The sequence below is a fragment of the Taurulus bubalis genome (genome assembly GCF_910589615.1).
Source record: "Taurulus bubalis genome assembly, chromosome: 4".
NCBI classification, from domain to species: Eukaryota; Metazoa; Chordata; class Actinopteri; order Perciformes; family Cottidae; genus Taurulus; species Taurulus bubalis.
The window spans coordinates 15,504,875-15,526,933 of record NC_136592.1 but is presented as its reverse complement, the minus strand read 5'-3'; the positions used below and the strand labels follow the sequence as shown (position 1 = coordinate 15,526,933).

Sequence of the window (22,059 nt, the reverse complement as noted above, 5' to 3'; positions counted from 1 at the left end):
AAGCAGAAAGAGACACTCTGGACATGAAGTCATGAATTCAGAGACAACATTTGTATTTAAGGACATCTGCCAAGGCTGAAAATATGTATAAATATCCTGATTTGAATTTCATTCAGTATCTCTCCCTCTCTCTCTCTTTCTCTCTTGCCAGCCAACTAGGGGACTCGCATTTACAAATGTGAACCTTATTTATTACAATAAGACTCAAAACTCTAAAAGGACAAGCTCACTCTTTGAGTTACCAAATACGGATACCAAATATGGATAACCTTTACGTTCTTGAAAGCTAGTTCCTGAAATGTGATTTATTACTGAAACTGAATTTACTTAAATGAAACTGAAGGCAATGGTTGCTTCGAAGTCAGGACACCTCAGAGTAAAATGGGGTCTCACTGATGGTCCCATCATGACAACCACGCAAAGCTGCGACTGTAACTAGCCGCGTGCACAAGCCGTGGCTCAAACACAGCTGGTCTACAGAAACAAAACAGTAGATGGTTAGAAAAGAACAGAGACGCTTTGGGTTGTCATCTATGAAACTCTCTTTTTTTTTCAGACACAGCATGTTGCTGGTGGTTTGTACTTGTGCACGAACAGGAAGGGAGTTTGACTTACTTTAAGTGCCAAACAGTTAGACAGCCGCGGCTGGTTTGCTGAAGAAGTTTAAACGTTTTTATAGTTTATCACAAAGCAAAACCAAACATCTAATGTCTCTTGGAATACTTTAAGTACATTTGCTGATAAAACTTCCGTACTTTTACGGATTTTGAATTACATTATATGTAGAAAGAGCATATGCTTTTAAAGATGTATATATAAAACATTATTCTGAAATGAGGCATTCTGCACTGTACTTTTACTTATAAGTATATTTCGATGCAAATACCTTTGCACTTTTAAGTAACATTCTGAATATTTCGACACTGTGGTATTGCTTCTTTTTTTACTTTACTGCATTTCAAAAGGTGAGCAAGCATGCGCTCCTTGTGCATGCAGCTCCAAGTCTCTCCCTTTTGCTTTTATGCACATATAAAAAAAACACTGATTCCAGGATACTAATGTACTTAAAAATGTTTATTGTTTGAAAAACTCATTAAAAAGCAGTATCAACAAGCACTTCCTCATTTAAAAAAAACCAACCCATACACTGATCACAGCACACAACAGTAGAGGGCAGTTCTACAGCTCTGAACCACTTTCAGCAAGAGGAAGGGTAAAGTCTTCTTTAAACACAAACCACAGTTAACCCAATAAATGCTTTGTTGGTTTTCACAGACACAGGAAATATAAACTAAAACATAAATAAGAAACATTTGTTTAAATTGATAAATGTTAAATCATACTCAAAATGAGATTATATATTACATACATAGTCTGCTTTTAGAGAAATTAAAGGTTTTCTAAAAATGTAGAAAACAATGCACAATCTTTTTCAACACACTGAATGAGATTCAATGTTCTGCATTTGCAATATATCATGACATTAATATTACACCTTATAACTATAGATTGTCTCATTTACACATTTTAAAATGTGAGCAAATATTTTCTGGGACAATTTTCTGCCAAAATTCAGTTCTGAAAGGTTTTGAATTTTGAGTTTTGTTACATTTTCTTATCATTCACCACATTGGACAACTCATCCGTTGAACAAAAGTACCATACATGATATTTGGTTATATGCTATGACACTGAACATGTATGCTACAAAACATCATGATTATATGGTTTGCAAGGTTACATCTTCTGTACAAACAACACACTCTGAATAAATAGTAAAAACACAAACACCCTGAACGACGGTGAGAATGACAAAAAATAAAAACACACTCTCTAATGCTAACACAGAGAAACATGATGAATTACAGTGTCTTTTTTGCCTCCACAAAACATCCTTTACCTGTTGGTTTTACAAAAGCATCAACAATAGTAAACGAAAAAATCCTTAACATTGTCCTGATGAAGTGATTGTATAAAGAAATGTTTTTCCAGTGCTGCAACTGTCCCTAATGTTTCACCTATTTTCCATTTTATTCTTCACATTACAGAATATAATTGTTATGGCTGTTACCGGACATAACTTAGTATGTCACCCAATATCTTCGTGCATGTTATTGCAGGTTATATGTAACAGTTAGTCTTTGGTATGGACATAAGGCTCAGAAACCAAAACCTTCAGGGAGCACCTGTGAGTCTCATCTCACCTGTAGTTGCATGACTTCTTTACACACAGCTCTAAATCAGTGCAAAACAAGACTTTCATATATGATCTGTGGTTTTATGATTGAAATCCTCAGGCCATGTAGTCAAACATATTCCTCCATCATTCAAAACAAACTCAGTGCATTTATGTAGAGAAACACAAGTATTACAGATTGTCAGTGCAGTATGATGAGTGGTACAGTAGGAAGCAAAATTGTTCAAGTTCTTTAGAGATAAGGAGTTAATTAATGCTCAATTTAATATGTTTTTTTATCAAATGAAAACCTCCACCTCTGAAACAAAGAAGTTATTTGCACACAATACAATAATGCATTTTCTGAGTGCAAAGGAAAATGGCTATTATTGTCCCATAACTCTTCTTTTATACAGGAATCATACTCTAAAAGTGCAGAAATCCCACATTCATGGGGTTTAGTTTAACTATTATCAAATGGATTCTTTCATAAATTCTTTACATTTTGATCTACAAGTGGTTAAGAGTAGAGCCCTCATATTACACTGCTGGTTTTCTTAATATATATTTAATAATTAACAAAGAAATGTTTTCCCCATGTAAATAAAAGAGCTTCATGAGAGTTTCTGCAACGTTATAGTTCAGATAATACAAGACATTTTCTCTTTTTCCAAACTTTTGCAAAATGTGGCTTGAAAAACAATATAAAAGTGCAAAAAAAGGCCTAATTCTATTATTGATATCATCATCTTCAAGTTGTCTGAGCTCTATATTGAGCAGACGTTTGATTCGGGTGATGATTAAGACATGAGAGGTTGACTCTTTAAATCCATTGGAGAGGCACAAAGTCTGGGAAGGCCATACATAAATGAACGACACCTCAAAGCTTGAAAATGTGGACCAGATGAACTGACAGTTTTGACAGTAATCCCTTTCTTTTATGGTTCTGGTACGCTTCAAGTATTACTCTTCATGTATTCCATCAAATTGATTTATCAGAGTACATTTTTATATAATCAGCTAATTCATTGTATATTTTACGTTGTTCTGCATCCTATCATATGCGCCATGCCAACTCCAGCAGATCATAGGAATATATTAAAGGGATTTCTATGGATTGATTTGGCTCTATGTTTCTGTCACTGAATTATAGTTCTATGAACTGAGTGTACACTTTCAAACATGTCTTGTTAATATATTTTTCAACGATAGAAAATGCACATAAACTAGACTGACACCTAAAGCTCCTGCAAAGATAACTTGTTACACCTGCAGTTTTATTCAGTGAATATGCATCGCACACAAATGTTGCTAATATGACGTAATATTAGTTCAGCAGTAATGTTTTACATTAAGCTTTTGTTAGATAATTCTTCAGTTAAAAGAGTTAGACACAATGATATACATAAATAGTTTTGTAAAAGGCTTATTAATAATCATCTATTTTTCATGAATTCTTCATTAATTTATATATTTCTTGACACTAAGAAATCCATGGCTCTGTTAGGATGTTTTTTCTGACTTTTCAGTGAAAGATTGTTTTTTGTTCAGTACCTTTTGTTTACTTGTTGTAAATGCTCTTGATCAAACAATGTGAGGCGATGTCCTCTGATTAAAGGGAAATGACCAGCATTTTAATCAGAGTGCTGCAGCATCTTTGCAGTTCAGCCTGGCACTTAAATTGGACAAACCTCAATGTGTCCAGTGTTACATTATAAAGTGTAAATACCTGAAAATAAATAAACAAACAAGAATAACAGGTTAACATGTTCAACATGACTAAAAAAAAGCTGTATTCTCAACCCATCAACCCAACAGTTGGATGATCTTTGCTTTCGAGCCAGTCAAGTCCACCTGCATGTGCTGTGTCGCTGGTAATTTGCTGAAACAGCACATCATTCACTAACTCATCCTCTGCAGTAGCATGTTGATATTGCCCTTGCTGCTGGTTGGGGTCAAACAGAAGGTCTGTGTCCAATGCATTAAGGTCATTGACACTACTGCAGAGCTCCGATGTCATTCTGATTTCACAAGGGAAATCTGCTGTGCCTGTAGTTAGCTCGGACACCTGGTCCATGAGCTGACTGCCAGCAGTAAGGCTGTTGTTTGCCAGGAGGTCTTTCACAGTGCTGCTGAAATCCAACTGCTGCTGTAGTTCTTCTTGATGCTGCTGTGAGCTCAACGTTAACAACATAGCCTGGGCCTGTTGTCGATGCTGCTCTCTCGAAGCTGATTGTACTCGGCTGTCACCGGCTGAGAGAATCATTTGTTCATTAATAGCATTTTCGATGAGGTAATTTGGCCTCTGCAACTTGAATCTGCTGGTGGAGTCAGAGGTCATCCGGCTGAGGTGGTAGTCACTGCAGGAGAGGTTGGGGTCGGACTCGAGGATCTGGGTGAGGTTCATGCGTGCAGTGTAGCTGGGGGGTAGGTTATTGATGCCCAGCCCCCGAACAGTGTCGTCATGGTCCCCATCCAGCTTGCTCAGAAGGACATTGGTGATGTTTTTGCTGTTGCAGTGTTGGCCAGGTGTGGTCTGGACTTCAGTTTGCATCATGATGTTCAGTGGCACAGAATGGCTCCTCTGCGCCATGCTGCTCACCCCAAGATTTGTCTGGCTGTTTGCAAAGATGCTTAACATCTCTGACGTCACAGGAGAGTTAAAGGGAGACACGACTGAATGAGAGATATAGGGAAGGTTTCCTGTGTTTCCACTCAAGTTCCTCTGATGCACAGCGGGACTTACACTGCGACATCGAAAGGTTGTAGCAGGTGTGTTGGAGGCTTTGTTATCCAGAGGGGCCGGCACAGCAAAGCCCTCTTGCTTGCCCATGTTAGCTACCTGCTGCTGCACAGGCGAGATGGGAGTCAAACGCCCCAAATGGCTGTCGTGGTGCCGTGCATGAGGGACGGCGAAAGCGTGGGGTTTTTGGAAATGGTCACCTATCAGGCTTTGATAGCTGGGGAGGATTCCCATTCCACTGTTTGACTTGTTTAAGCTCTCGCTGCTGCTGTTGTAACTGTTATTCATCCACTCCAGCCTGGTCTTGTCTGGGTGGGTTGCCATCGGTCTCTGCATGGGCTTGACTGGGCTGCTGGAGATGGTGCTGCCGTCGTGGAAACCAGTGATGCTGGAGTTGATGGGTGTAAATGCAAATGGGTTTCTGCACTCCACTGGACTGGGAGGCACATTGCTGCTGCAGTTGGAGTGTGGAGTACCGACTGGGGTGTGTCGACTGCTACCCAGTGCGCTGTCCACTGGGGTTGTGGAGGCGATGCGGGAGAATGGGCTCTCTCTGGTGAAGCCTTGGACTCCTCCCATCATTTCCGATGTGGGAGTTGGAGTTGGAGTAGGTGTCGGCGTCGGAGTTTGGATTGGGTTGCTGTGGCAGTTTGCAGCATGATAGTAAGCAGTCATGGTCTGATTGGTAGACATTATGTTGTGTGACATCGCAGTCTGTTGGCCCTGCAGTGTAACACAGTCTCCAAACTCCTGCAGGTTGTTAAGCTTCATCTGCTCCTCCATCTGCACCAGCTCCTCCACAATGCTGTCCTGAGTCACATCATCATCAAAGGAGAAGTAGTCCATATCAGTCTGCATAGGGAGCTGGCTTGAGGATGAAACTTGACTCAAAAAGTCTAAGGGAGTAGTAACTGGGATAGACTTAGAATAGGTATGTTGTTGAGCTGTCGCCAAGCTCCCTGTGGCTGAACTCCTAACATCACTCACACCTGAATGTGTTTGGAGGCCGAGGTTATTAGGTATGGCATGCACATTAGACATTGTGTGCCCCTGCTGTTGCTGAATTAATGGGTGACTGACTGAGGTGCAAGTTTCCATAACAGTGGAAGTGTTTTTCCTCTGCATTGAGCTCTGTGTTTTGGCAACAGAGTAGAAGCCACTGGCTCTGACCGAGGAAGTGCAAGGTGCGTGGACTTGAGCGGATGGGACAGAGATCATTTTCGTCTCTACCTCTCTGGCAGCTGGTGCACTTTCAGGTCTAGTTGGAGCTCCTGGCCTGAGGATGTTACCGACCGTGTTTCTAATACGATATCCAAGACCAGCACCGCCCTCTACTGGCTGCTCGGGAATAAAAGCTCTTTTGATCGGAGAAAGGTCTGGACTGAGGCCTGAACGTTTCCTGAGGTTCTTAGTGAACAGGAAACCTTCCTTTACTGGAATTAAACTGCTGCTTTCTCCAAATGAAGGTTGTGTGCTGGTGTTCAGTAAAGAAACAGCGCTGGTATTCGAAGTTAAGTGCAAAGCTCTCGTATTATTAGCACCATTATTGCTGTTTTCCATTGGTCGAACAGCATTATAGCTTGAAGAGAAATTTCCATTGCAATTGGTGCCGGATGTGTCCTCCAGACCCAAGAAGCCTTTAGACTGAGGTATGGGCACACTGGCAGCCCTCTGGAAAGCCCCTCCAGCCCTATTTGCCATTGCCTCTTGAGGGAAAACTAGAGCACTAGGGTTTTGCAATTGGCTGTATTTATGTATAGCTTCAACTTCCATTTCAACATCGATGGTATGAGTGTTCGTAGTCTGCCCGGACCTGGCAACCGGGGCCAGAATGGGGACTGCAGAAGTACTCCTCATGCTTTGATTGGAGCTGATGTCTTCTGCAAACAAAGTACTACTAATGCCTGCAGATGCCGGCCGCATAGTGGCGTTTACGAGGGAAGTGGTGGTATTGCTGCTGTTGGGTGAGAGTGATATGGCTGTCATCTTGACCAAACTGACTGGGCTGACATGACATGTGGTCATCACAGTCTTAACAGGACTGTTTGCGATGACCATGGTGGAGGGCGAGCGCAAAGTGATAGCGGTCGTGGCGGCAGGTTTGGGCAGGATTTGCGCATAGCGCTGCCGAGCAGTGCGTTCTCCCACTGGACTGGCTATAATACGCTGTGGGGTTTTGGGGCTCTGTCTCATTGTCTGGACCGGCTGGGTCACCATTTGGAAGTTTATAGGCAGCATTTTGCTCTCTACTGTTCCCATTGGGCTTGGGGACAACAGCTGCCTGCTTCTTTGTACCTGCAGGGAGGGAAGGTCAATCAGAAAGTGATTTCTAGAAACTGAATTCTAGATCATAATCAAAAGGTCTGCATCTAAAATGTAAAACTGTGAAAACAAATGCTCTTTAGTTATAAAACTGCCATCACGCCAACGGCAATGCAGGCAGGTATGGTTTTCTGGACCGCTTGGGCTATTCAGGAATATCATCCGTTGTCATTTAAGGTGTTGCCAGAAATATGTTAGCATGCAATTTACAGTTTTAAAACAACACATCAATAGATGATAGATACCTGAAGTGACATAATAGTGTGGTTATAATAATGATCATGATAATGAACATTTGCATAGGTTTGTAGCTAAATACTGTCTATCTTCAGTACAAAATTGGAGACACAGGCCATGTTTTACTTTTTGCTGGCATGAGGTGTTTCTTTATGTGGATTATTAGTAAAAACTGTGATTTTTTTCTATCAAAGTACATGGATGTCTAAACATATGAAAAAAGCTTGGTGATATTAGTTGGGTTACAAAAATGGGTCTGCGTTGCACCTTAGTTGGCATCATGTTGAATATGAGTGGATAACACATTAACTTTGTAAATTGTTATGATGACTAAACCCATAATAAATTATTATTTGTTTTGACTAATCTTGTGCTTTCCTAAAAATGTCAGCTTTACACTCATATTTGAACCAAATGACTCACTAAGGTTGAGACATTGAAGTGACAAAAATCGTTGACTTTCTCTATTAATATTTTACACAGTAGTCCATTCAGCGTTTCTAGATAAGATGAGCGGTATCTTTTTTTAATTCAATTTACATTAGTGTGATTACTTATTTGATGTCAGTGAATTCAGTATTAAATAATTTAATAGAATTTAAAAAAAGATGACTACACTCATCTTCACTAATTAATGAGTTCACTGTGTTATTAAGATTGAAAGAAATTGTGATTTTGGACGCAAATTGTGTTTATCAGGTTCTTAGCATAAACAAAAAAAATATAATTTCTCACTTATTTACTCTACAGTGTGGTGAATACAAAAGATAGGACAAAATTACACATAAGTGTAATCTACATGCTGCTGAGAGGGCTGCTTTCTCACCGTGATGGGGCTCGACACAGCAGCGACCACGATGCCTATCGTTGGCTGAGGTGAAAGAGGGGTTGGGCTGGCACAAAGCACACTGTCATCTGCCCTCTTGATTTGTCCCTCTCCAGGGAAAGGAGAGTGCAGCTTCTGTTCTTGTTGTTTCCTCTGGATCTTCCTCTGGAGCTGCTGCTTTGCATCGACAGAGGGTGAGGACAGGGTCGTCACATGAGGCTGGAAGGAGTGAGCCTCAGCAGTGGGGACAAACGCTGAAACCGTCTGTGGAGGCTTAACCTCTAAAGAAAGGAAACCGTGGGAGATTAGAGATGTATCATGTTACTGTTAATAGCTCAAAGTAATAGCCTCAACATCATAACATGTAAAGACAATTTGCTTTGATCATGGCACTTCTTTGGAAAATACCCCAATTTATTGTTTATAATACTAAACATCCACAAGTCCACGCATTCAAAAAGTCAAAAATAAAACATGAATGCAATAATGAGTCCAAGGTTAAAAAAGTAAGAAACAATTTGGGAATTTTAGATTTAAAAACCCAGCTGATCCCAATACAACACAATGAAAATCAAATAACATACATTCGTTAATAATATCAATAACGGGATCAAACTTTACACATAGAAGATTAACAAGATGCAAGCAAAAATTGGGCCAAAAAATTGAAATAAATTCAAACTGATAATTACAAAAATACAACAAGCTGCAACATAAGATAATTACATTCATGTATAATCAATTATATAGTCTGATTTAAGTGCAAATGCATTTGGCTCTGAAATGTGTGAGCACTCCAGCAAAGCTGAAAAGGTGTCCATGAAAGGTACATGAAAAATACAGCTGTCCTCATGAAAACAAATCAGAGCAGACAATTATTTTCACTGACATAAAAAAGCAGTAGCAGGCAGCCGCCTCAAGATGCCACAGTTGACCTATTTTTACACAGGTGGCATGAAGCCGATCTAGAGAGCGCCTGACCTGTTGCTGTGCCGGTGACAATGGTGAGAGCTGCCAGAGACTTGTTGCTGATGTAATGGCTGTCGATTAGGAAGCGAGCCAAGTCTTCCACGGCATCAAACTGGCGTTTCAGCACCTTTTGGGCCCACTCACACACCAGGTCACAGGCTGCAAATCGCACATCCTCCTTTATGCTGCTCAGCTGGCCCGGTGACTCTAAAACATCACACTGGAGCTACACACAAAAGATTTGTGTTTTTTTTTTTACACATGATACATTGCATGACAGGACATTGACAAAAAAAGAGATTTAAGATTATTTTGAAATATTACCGCATCCCCTGTTTTATGGAGATCCAGAGAGGGTAAAGATGGCATGTGAACAAAGGGCCTCTTCCTCAGTCCACTGTAGCAATATGTAAACTGGTGTTAAGATTAAAAACATGTGATTCCAACGTCTGCAGTAATATAGATTGTGCACAGTCCAAGCTCAGTCTAGTTCAATGAAGAGAAAAAAAGGAGAAAATTGGACAATCATTTTTTCCCCAAACAGTTTTTCATTTGTCAGATCAATGTCAAATTTTGATTTTAGATTTTTTTATATCAAGGGCCTGAAATCTGAAAATAAGAATATTCAAGCTTGAAATTGAATACTCAAGAGTTTCCAGAAATGTAACCACTTTGCTGCAGTAAAACTATTTTAATTTAAAATGTGTTTAATATGTTGATATTGAACACGTTATCTTACAGATTATTTAATTTAGTGCTCATTGTCAAACTATTAATGAAAACAAATCCTAGATTCCTCGGAAACTAGCAGTTTGCTAACAAGTATTAAGCAAACTCTTTTCAACAGGCAAAAGTATTTCGCCATCATAACCCATAACATCCTTACATTACACCAACATAATTCATTAACTTGAATGACTGAAGGTTATAAATATAAATCAAGTTTTGCACTTTTACGTCATCAGCAAAATAGAAGACAAAAAAATGACAATTGTGTCATGAAGGTTAAGATCACGGTGACTCCCCCAATGGTCTCTGTATTATGCTTCTGCTTCCGAGGCAGAGGGGGACTTTATTTCATTTCACATCTATATTTAGAAAGCTTATGAACTGCAACAGCAGATGGTCTGTGACCAGAGACAGACCCAGACTGTTACAATCCATTCCACTGAAGGATATTTTGATTTTCCTCTCATGCCAAGTCGACGCGCCTTCATGTTCGGGAAAACATTTTTCATCATTTTTCCAAAATCTGCAGCACTCAGTGGATGGTAGTTTAGATTGTCACAGAAGCTCCTGGAAGACATCACAGACAGAATACATTAATGTCAATATCGTGTAGGGCGCCGGACCTGGCGTGACAGGGCCTTCAGCTGTTGCACCCCCCCTCCTCTGGTGCGCCCTCCCCGTTCACATCCGCCGGGCTCCCACCATGTCTTCAATTGGGCGGCCCTCAAGGCCCACCTCTCCAAACTCGCCTTCACCTGCTAGCCTCTGTTCCTTACTCTCCACAACAGGACTCATTCTGCACAGCTTCTCCAGTTTTCTTTTGTGCCAGGGATGTTCTGTTTGTTTGCTCTATTGTCTTTCTTTTTTTTTTTGTTCTGTTTGTCTCTGTCCCATGTAAAGCGTCTTTGAGCATTTTGAAAAGCGCTATATAAAATTAATGTATTATTATTATTATTATTACAATTTGTCTTGCTGCACCCAAGTGGCCAAAGAAAAATCTGATAATACAGGTTTAACAGTATAATATGTAAAGACAGTTTGCAACAATATACTGCAAAATTTGTGTTATAAGCTGCTACTTTTTTCGCTTTTTTTCCTCAACTTTGACCCGTGCGGCTTAAATATCGGTGTGGCTTATTTAAGGATTTTTCCGATTCTAAATTTAGCAGCAGTTGCAGAGACATACGGTACAAAATTCACATGAAATGTTCCCAAATCCCCTTCACGAGTGATCTCAGAATAGAGGGTCCTCTCAGCAGCAGTCAAACTCCTTGCTGTCCTCCACGGTGCCTCTCACCCAGCCACCCTGCTTGGCTCTCCACTGGCACCCACCGACGATGCCACCACACTCACCCGAGGAGGTGATGGAAAACAGGTCTGACGGCGAGGGAATCCCTGCCTCTCATACCACCTCCACAGCGCAAGCTAATGAGCGACGAGCTAACGAGCTAACGAGCTAGCGAACACTGTTTGAGTAAACAACACTGGAAATTCAGCACAAAAATACAAAGTATTGTCAGAGTTAGCTGCAGCAGCTAGTGTGGCGTTTGCTATAAATGTATGTTGGTACATTGATGTTCACGTATGTTTAATGGATGTTCATAACAAATAGTACTTGTAGGGACTTAGGACCCAGGGGAGGATTCAGGTGGGAAGCACAACCTGTGACTGCATCGAGAGGTCAGAGCATGGCGGCCCGAGGAATAAAGGAGTTACAGTTCACAGCAGTTTGTTCTCATGTCTCGTGTATTTAAAAACACGACAGCTAGTTCCCCGACAACCACTAAAGGTAGCGGGACCAGCCCCGGCTCGACGCCCAACTCGGGCAGCGGGGACGCGGGCAGTAGCAGCAGCAGCGGCGGTTTATAAACTGCCGCGGCTTGTTTATAAACTGCCGCGGCTTGTTTAAGATTAAATACGACTTTTTCTTTAAATTTAGTAGATGCGGCTTATAAAAGGGTGCGCCTTATAACACGCATTTTACGGTAGTTGTAAAAGTGACTGTAAATTGAGAACTAAACTAAGTGATGTTCAGTGATGTGCATTATCCCCATTCCTATCTAACATAATGGGAGGTAATCTTTCTTTCATGAATTTGTTACCTGACATCAGTACTTGCAGTAACATTTTACAAAGATAGTGCCAAATGTGATTGTTTCTTTGTTGAAAACCAATAGTTTTTGCTTTGGAGTGAAGCACATAATGTCTCTTTAAAGTCTTTTCACCTGTCTATCCTAAAGGCGCCAATATTTCTGGAGGGCGCTGTATTTATGATCTAGTAGAGTTAAAAAGACAGTTACATAACACTGTCAGGGCATTTCAATGGCTGTCTCAGACTTTCCATTCTAATATTACCAACACATGCTGCTCTCTGTGATTCCCATGCCTGCTGCGTCTATTTATACCAGGGGCGGGCAAACATTTTGGCTCAGGGGCCACGATGAGTTTTCAAATTTGACAGACGGGCCGGGCCAGTATCAGATGGATGGAGTGTGTTTGTGTGAACTAACATAAATTAAAAGTAAAAGCCATTAATTAAAAAGTAAAGAACACATTTAATTTCAGTGGGAACACTGTTGTTGGTCACCCTTTTTTGCCAGTGCATCAACGTTTGGTATCAGTTTGGTTGTGGCAATTCTCAGGACAGATCTGAGGTGTTCATCAGTTAACGGGGATGTGTGGTGTGATGTGTTGTTGTTCATCACGCTGAACATCTGCTTACAGGTAGAGCCAAACAACATCAGCAACCTCTGTGCCATCCTCCTGATGTTTGGTGAAGCATAACACTCATCCAGTTTAAGGGAGTTAAACTTCTCCTTTAAGACGGAGTCACATTGAATATCAATCAGCTTCAATTGCAACTCCTGCGGCGCTGTTTTATAGTCTTAAGACAGCCCAGGTAGCCAAAACGACCCGGACCAGATCCGGCTTAAGCTCGGCACGCCGGAAGAAACACGTTGGGCCGAGTCGGGCCGAGTCCGGTTGCCGAATCGGCTGAGACTCGGGATGAACGACGCCCCAGAATCGGTCCAATTAATTTGTACAATGCCAGATTCGACCCAGATTCGGCAGCCATCAACGGACCAGAACCTGCTTTAGTGCTGGCTGCCGATAAACCCGGCTGCCATGTCTCAGCTGGAATAGGCCCGTGTCTGTAAAAGCTAAATCTGGGCCAGATATGGCAAAAATGAAATGAGCCAAAACTGGCTCACCTTTGGCCGCATCGAGCCGGAATACAGCCGATCAGCCGACACTCAGCCCCAATATGGCCGAGTCCGCTGCTACCTGGAAGGGAACGTGACACCAGTTGAAGGGACTTCGTTCAAAATTAGACAACCGACGGCAGAATTCTCCATGCAGGTCGTCGATTTGCTGCATTTCTTCACATGTCGAGGGGGGAAGGAAGCTGGAAGGTGGAACACCTTGAATAGGGAAGGTAGCGCCATAGTAGCACTTTAGTAGCACTTAAATGGCACTAACTGATAGCACTTTGTGGTTTAACTTTATTGAAGAAATTGTACTTTCTTGATTCTTGTTGTTCTGGGTTTGTACTCATGATTGAATTGCACTTATTGTTAGTCGCTTTGGATTAAAGCGTCAGCTAAATGAAATGTAATGTAAAAGGAAGAACCCGATATGACATATGAGCGTGCAGGGCGGCGCAGTCTCGTGGGTCTGATGTGCGTTCATTATGAAAGGACTGTTAGAGTGCTCGTACCGGGGAGTGGGATCAACTGAAACGCTGGGTATTGCAGGAAAAAGGCTAAATGAATGCGGTAAAGTCTGTAATTTGAACAATTTTGTACCAATATACGGTGGGCTGGATTAAAACGCACAACAGGCTGTCTACGGCCTGCAGGCCGTGGTTTGCCCACTCCTGATTTATACTGTTGCTTCAGCCATCAGTAATTTAGAAGAGAAAGAATCTCGACCTTAGCTGTTATCTATTCAAGAGGTGAACACCAATGAAACATATTCAAATACATAGTGGAGTCTATAGGTAGGTAAACAAATCAGATTTGTTCTTTGTGACTTATATATTGTATGTGTTTGATAAGAAACTATATGAGATTAAATAAAGTCTCTGTTTTGGACTGTTTGCACTTACTTGTATTCATCATAGACCTCCTGTTTGGGAAGAGATGTCTCTGGGTATTCCTCCAAATGATGGCGGATCCAGTTAAACGCATGCATCTGCTGTGTGCGGCTTGATGACAGCTCGCTCTGGTCACTGAGAGAAGACGTGGACCATTGATTGATTGACAATTGACCAAGCAAAAGAACAACACTTGGCTCACTCAAGTCACTGTAACCTCAGCGAGTCCTGAGAAATCATCCTCACTAAAGATAATCTAACTTTGTCTGTGTGTCATTGTTATTTTACCATTCTATATCATTCACATAATAAACATTTTAAAGAGAAAAACAAACTATTTTCCACTTGATTAAATGTACATTTTTCTATAAATAATGTGAGAAAGCGGGTGTGTTCTTACCTCTTATCAATGTTACTGGTTGGACCAGAAGGCAACTTAAGGTAGAGGTAGAGTTTTTCAATGTCTGAGAACTTCTCCACATCTTGCTGTAAAAATAAAAAAGGGTACAAATATAGTTTTAATATTTGGCCTTCCTATTCATCTGTAGGAAGTAGCTTCCTGACTTGGATTTAAAGGTAGAGGTTGTCCTGCTACACCTGCAGAGCAGATAGATGGTTCAGTCCCCATTGTGGTCCAGACTGAGATTTGTCAACCTGTATTTGATGGAATGCCAAGTAATGTAGTACAGACATTCATGATCCCCAGAGGATGAAGGATTTTGCTGATTCTCTGACTTTTCCTTTAGCGCCACCAGCAGGTTCACATTTGTGATTTTGAAAAAGTCTCAACAACAAGTAAAAAGTCTCAACAACAACTATTAAAATTAAATCTGTGTCTCACGTTCATCAAAACCTCAAGATGAAGAGCAATAACTGTTGCGAGCACCCGATTTTTGCTCAGCTGTACTTTGTGTTAAGTGCTAATAAGTAAATGTTAGCATGCCAATAAACCCAACTATAAGATGGTGACCCTGGTAAACATTACACTTCCTGCAACAAGTAGCTCTTGAACAACCTTTAGCTTGTAAACTGTTTCCGAGTGGCTTGATAAAGATTCAAAGATTATGTCCATTCATTTGATAACACAAAGCCACTTCACCTGTTTAAATTTCTATCCAATCACCCTTGTGACACAACATGATTACTTTGGCAATCAGCTGACAATTAAATGAGTTGCATTGCTCTCAATTTGACACTGCAATATTAGCTGGTGTGAGCAGACTAGCAAGCGCACACCAGATTTGACAATGACCACAGAATATAACAAGGCCAAGAAAAGGCAAAAACATTTACATTTTAATTTTCAGGAGGAATAGCAGAAGCACTTTGCATATGGCTGGATTGATATAGAGGCGGTGGCTGAAATGTTATTCAAGGACCATACAAGTAAATTATCTCTGCTATTAGCGATGTACAACTCTCATTTTGTCAAAGAAGTTCTTAGAGTTAAAAAGGTTGGAGAGCCCTGCTGTGGATTGTTACGTTGTGTCTTCTCAGTGACACAGCTCAACAGTGTACCTGCCTTTCTTACAGTGAAAGAGTACATTATGATCCGGCCTTTGCTCAGTACCAAGTACTAACACAAACAAACAGTACACGCTGCTTTACTGGATTAATATTAAACATTTATAAAGCTAATTTCTTCATGAGTGAAACAAGTTGTCTAAAGCCTTTTGTGGCTCCAGGAGGAGCAGTGTAAAATCAGTTAAAGTGACTCAAGTGATGTCACTTGAAAAAAATCAGGAGGTGTTGAGTTAGCAAGAATTTAGCTTCACAGATATATAGCCTTCTCCTCATCTATGCTTGAGCCTACATTAGCCACTAATGAATCTCTGAGCCGTAGTGTCAGTTGTGTTGCATTGTAGGCACCAGGTTTTGACAAGAAAAAGAATACATGGAATAAAAAAGACGATGTTATAGGAGTGCAATACTAAATCAGCGGAGGCCTCTTTTAAATCAAGCATTAAGAAAATAAAAAGAGTATGGCCTAACTGAAATCTGCCTGAAGAGAAACGAGTGAGAAACACACCAAGAGACCTGTGAAGTACTTAGAAGCTTCACAGGCGTAGATGGTGCATACAACTGTTGGAAGGGTGCTTTTTTTGTCTGTCAGATTTAATCCCATTTTTGGTGTAAAACAAACGTTGCATACATAGCATCCCCAGAGTGAAGCAGCGGGACTAGAAGTGAGGAGCATGAATTAAGTTTGAACCTGAATTTAAAACTAGCCATGTAGAAATATGAGGCGTTAATATGCTGCATTCTTACAAGCTGTACAGCTGAGATACACAAGTATGTGCACACATGCAGTTTAAATGGCTGCAGACAGACAGACAGACAGACAGGCTTCTGCAGAGCATACAAGTTTAAAAGAATCTGACCCCACAGCGCTCCCATGGCTGAAGGTAACAGACACTGAGCAGGCATGAGGAATACAGGTAATACACATCATCCTTATAAATAATAATAATAATAATAATAATAATAATCAATTACTTGTATCTGTGAGCTGCTTTTCAGAGGCAATACTGTTTAAACCTGGTTATGTATCATTCAGAGGATATGAAGTCTGTATGTTAATGTGGCATCAGCTGTGCACAGTAAACTACAATCCCCACGTTAAACAAATTTGTTACCAGCATGCAAAACACAAACGCAGTGTATATTTTAGGAGTGGATGGTTAATTTTCACTGTTGAAGCTTGTTTTGTGCAGCTTTGTACACTGTGAAGTAGACAACGTCTGACACAGGATGCTGTAGGTGTGTCATCTAAGGTGAGAGCAAGGAGAGATCAGGAGGGAGTGTGGAGGATGACAACACAGGGTTACACAAGGTCAAAAGACATTTTTGACTTTCTTTTTTTGAAAGGCATGACAGGGATGAGGTAGGTGAACCAGTCTGTATTAACAACTAGATGACATCACACATTATAAATAGAATATTAATAAGGACAACCAAAGTCCTGGCCAACTTCTACGAGCCTTGGCTACACAATTCATTTTTTGCATTGAGGGTTTCTTTTATTAAAAGCTGAAACTTGATACTGGGTTATTCTGTGAAGTTAAGTGGTATCTACAACTGCTCAAATAAAACTTTGATTCATCATGACTTTAGCAAATATATAGCAATTATTTATATTTATTCAACATGTAGGCTACAGCTCCCTTGAGGCTTTAGAGTTGACTGTCACTCTCCAGGGAGCTGCACATTATTGAAACAAAACAAAACCACTATATTGTTGTTGAATAGCAACTGTGCTGGCTTGAACAACACTGGACACCAAATCCAGCACACAGTAAAGTACAACACTAGCTGGCTCTTGTTGGTACTTCTTATACAGCAGGTTATGAAATCTACTCCAGAGCATCACACAAAACCAGAAGTCAACACGGCATTAGTAGCAATGTACAAACGATGGACATCAAAACATAATTCATGATAACTAAATACACTGTAAACATCTACGTAAAATATCAATTTAATTTTTTTGTCCCACAAACAGCTTTGTTTGGGCCAGATATTTACTTATTGATATCAGCTACCAAATTTTGGTTAAAGATATTCAGTTAAAAATATTCAGTTGTACTGTAGATATTCGTGGTCCCCAGCGTATTCCCAATGGTTTTGGTTTACTAAAACATATACACCAGAAGAAATCCCTTTGTGCCTCTGGGGAGTTGTGATGGTTATTTTTCACTACTTTTTTATGTTTTATGGACGAAAGGATTTATCGATTAACTAAGAAACAAATGGTCAGGTTAATCTATAACAACAATATAGTCCTAGCGCAGTCATTCTTCCCAGAGCTTGACCTTTACTGTTGTTGGAACTAGCGCAACCTTCAGGTCCAAAATTAAATTTATTCCAAAGAGGATCAACCATTACGCATTAGGTTTTTAATTTGAACGATCCCATTAACTTTTCTTTTATCACTCCCAGGACATATTTTTAACGTTTTCACCAATTGCTGGTAACCCAGGTAACAATGTAACTATGTTATCATATATTCTGAACACCATTTTCTTATGGTATACATATTTTTAATTCATTTTTGATATGCTGGAATGCTGGGGACCAAATAAACCCATCAGGAATCAATAGTATTTCACCCCTACATACTAGAACCAAAAATACATTAGAAAAATATATTTTAACAGTTAACTAAAAAGGTTTCATTTAAATTGTAATTTGTCGGTTAAAACAAGTCACGGGCTAACTCACCAGAATGTTTTCCACGTTTGATTGAACAGATTTGCTGCAAAACAGAGACAAAGTATAAATTAGTATCAAGCTTATGTAACATGAACGCTTGTGTCTAAAGTGTATTTATTTATAAAGCAGAGGAATGGTTGGCATGAGACGACCCTCCAGCATCTCTCAGATCATGTATCCCACCACCAGGAACACATGTTGTCATATGTAAAGAGAGAGAGAGAGAGACGGCCACTGTGGTAACATTGTCTCTGACAGAAGAACACAGTTATTCATATGCAGTCACTAAGTAAATCTTAATCTTGAAGGAAGAATTTGATTTAAAAAAAAAATGGACTTTCAACCTTTACTAATGTGTATTTTATTGTATATTCTACAATGAAAGGAGCCCAGTTCCATCCATACTGACCATTCTGGTTAGATAAAAGATGCAGAGCAAACTAACAAAATAAACTACACAGCCCTATGCAAGATAACTTATTCATGCAAAAGCCAGCATTAGACAGATTTAAACCAATGAGGCACCAAACCAAGATACATGAGTATAACTTCTCCAGGTCTAATTCCTAATCTGCAGACAGGTCAGGTTGTTGTTGAATAAGACACAGAAGGCATGTCACATTTAAATACTCTTACTCAGGGACACCGCGCAGGTCAGAATCAGGAGATGCTATAGGCCACGACAAGAACAGTTCACTTTAATTCACTGTTACTAGGGAGCCAAGGATTTCCCAGGGCTGAAAGGCCGTCATTAAGCTGTTTGTTAGGCAGATTTGGCCAAGACGCCAAATGACACCGGAGGAATCGATAGAAGAATTGATAACTTTAAACAGACTGTGTATAATATTCAAGTGCAATTCAGTCTCTGATTGGGTGGCTTGACTGAAAACCAGCAGGAACAGTAGCAATTCACGACAGATTCTCATTGGTGATCAAGACACAGTGACGATATAGTTGCAAATGAACTTGCTGACCCCAACTAAGACAGTCTCACTCTACGATGAACCACTCAGCCGCTCAAGTCAACGTCAATATTTATGCTCTAATCCTCTTAAAGGTTAAAGATTTAGGGCGCAGGACTAATATACAATATCCCATTATGTTAGCATAGTGACGTGTTTCTGTTGAGGTTTTCTTGCTGAGGTTTCACCTCTGAACTGTCATGCTTTCTGGTACTTCAGGCTTTTGACATTTTATGGCTGTTTGACATTTAGATGATACTTGAGTTTATTCACATTCAGAAATAAAAGGCTGCTTTCAGACAGAACACAAGCCTATATAACAACAACCATAGACAACATTCACTATCAGTTGTTAACTAAATTAAGTATGTTTTCTAATGTGACATATTTTAACCCTAAAACATCATTCAATGTATTAATACAATATTATAGCTGACAAATGTATAACAATACAGACAACAACTGCTGTATTCGTACTATTAAAGTAACTTACTGACAGCTCTATGCAACCCTTGCATTAATTTAGTATTATTACATTTCAGTTTTCAATGAGGCTTTGATTCAGTGTTTTCGTGTTTTGTTATGCGAGTAGATACGTGTCAGTCCTGATTATTTCAAACTGGTAATTTCATACTCTTGTGCTTCTGTCTGGTTAATCTTTTGGAAATTGTTATTTGTAGCCTAAAACCAGCAAAGACATGTGCGTTCATTTTAAATAAACTGGTATGAGAATAATTTGGATAATAGCATGGCCATGTCTGGTAGCTGTGAGCAGTTTACAAAAACAGATCTTGGTAATAAACATGCCAATATATTTGTATTTCAAGGGTTTAGCACAGCTGTTACAGGAGCTACATACTGGAGCTGTTGGTTTCGGCATGTCTGTCGTGTTTTGATGATGGAAATAGAGGGAACTTGAATGTAGATGACTATTACTTTGACAATGCCTTCAACCAATCAATAATCTAGCAAAAGATGAGGAGGCGGGTGTGAGGTGAAGGAAGGGGTGAACTAGCACCATGGTGCCTTTACTGAAGTAAAAGTAGCAATACTCTATTACAAGTTAAAGTCCTGCAGTCAAAATGTTCCATGAGTTAAAGTGCAGAACTATACAAGCAGAATGACCATGTCAGATGTATATTATCATGCATTACAATATCAGATTATTATTACAGATGTATTAAAGCTACAGTTGGTAACTTTAATGAAAATAACTTGTTGTCACATATGCTCAGACTGTCACTATATCCTGAAAGTACATGAGACAGATAATCTGTGAAAAAAAATCAGTTACCTCTGCCCCCTTTTATTATTTGAAAGATTCCCACCAATTAGAGCCGAGGAAGAGCCGAGGAGTCTCTAACGCAGCTGTCAATCACTGGAGGCAGAGGAAATAGGTACTACTATATACTACATAGAACCTGCTGTCAGGATATAGTGACAGTTTGAGCAAATATGACAAAAAGTAATTTTCATTAAAGATGCCTTTTGAAGCTTTAATACCATAATGTGACATGTGGGTGTGGCATTTCTGAGTTGTTTGAAGGAGCTTTGACTGAGCTGGAGAAGGTAATGCAAAGTAATGTAACTAATCACTTCTGCTGTTGAGCAATGTGTTAACTTATAATTATATTCCTGAGTAAAGGCTCTTAGTTACATTCCACCACTGTCTATGTCAACGCCCAACCCTAAAACAACTTATTGATCCCAAGACGATCTTTATAGATATAAGTATGTCAGCACTTACAACCAGCACAAACAATGAGTACATTTCTTCCAGTATTATAATGTACTGAAGTATGTGGTACTTGCACTTTATGCGAGTATTTCCATTTAATGCCACTAATGCTTCTACTTCAAGCATCCTCGTATGCACAGTGGTAGTGTGTGAACACCTCCTCACCAGATGGAGTTCTTGATCCTCAGCTGCAGAGCACTGGCCTCAGCGCCCTGCAGCCCGGTGAGCAGGCCGGGCAGACTCCTCGCCCCGCGGTCCGGCTGCTGCTGGGGGTCCTCCTCGGCCATCGCGGTGGGCCTCGGCGCGAGTCTGGGCTGGACTGGACTGGGCGGGAGGCGTGGACGGGTGTACTCGGGCTAAACAACATGGACCGGAGGTCGTTGCAATGCTAACGGGACAGCAGCGCGCCCTGTTGTTGTTGTTGCTGCCACCCTGTCCTCCTCCGACATCGCGAGTCGCAACACTTGGTGAATTAAAGACGCTGTGCAACAAAACTACGGGTCGCTGTCAAACGCGACGCAATGCATGTGTATAAATAAAGGTGGGCGTAAATAGTAAACGGACAGCTGCAAGGCAACTAGCTAGTCCCTCCGGTGTGCTCTGCCCTGCAGTACCCCTCTCGTTATGGGATTTATCTGCATGTGCATGGTGAGTAGTAGCTGTTGGGCAAACGCATGCGCACTAAGACCCCCAGCATTAAAAACAACATGTAAGCAGGAGACCTTACTGAGCACGTTACTATAAATGTCTGTCTAAATCGGTTTATATGTGGATATTATTATTACGTATATATTTTGACACAACAGTAAAGTAAAAATAAATAGAAGAAGACTAGTATTGATCATAATACTATTATTATTATTATTATTATATGCATTTTTATATGATTACCATGATTATGCAAGCGATATTATCTGACAACTACCAGTGGTAGAAAGTAACTAAATAGCCTACATTTTCAGTACTGTTTTGCTACTGTAATTTTTAGCTACTTTTATGTAGGTGTAGGTGCAGATACCAGTTACCTTTCAGGTGCATATTTTACATAA

The 22,059-nt window shown here is 40.3% G+C and overlaps 1 protein-coding gene across 1 annotated transcript; it reads right to left on the bottom strand.

Annotated features, from left to right (window-relative positions):
- Positions 1-3,974: 3,974 nt before the first annotated feature.
- rfx7a (regulatory factor X7a) lies at positions 3,975-21,312 on the bottom strand (the record flags this gene model as incomplete). The annotated part of the gene is made up of 9 exons (XM_079217398.1): positions 21,176-21,312; positions 18,320-18,353; positions 14,499-14,584; positions 14,111-14,233; positions 10,452-10,569; positions 9,598-9,681; positions 9,286-9,499; positions 8,305-8,585; positions 3,975-7,214 (listed from the first exon to the last, which is right to left on the bottom strand). The coding sequence occupies exons 1-9, from the start codon at positions 21,295-21,297 to the stop codon at positions 3,975-3,977; spliced, it is 4,302 nt and encodes a 1,433-aa protein (XP_079073524.1). The 5' UTR covers positions 21,298-21,312.
- Positions 21,313-22,059: the final 747 nt, after the last annotated feature.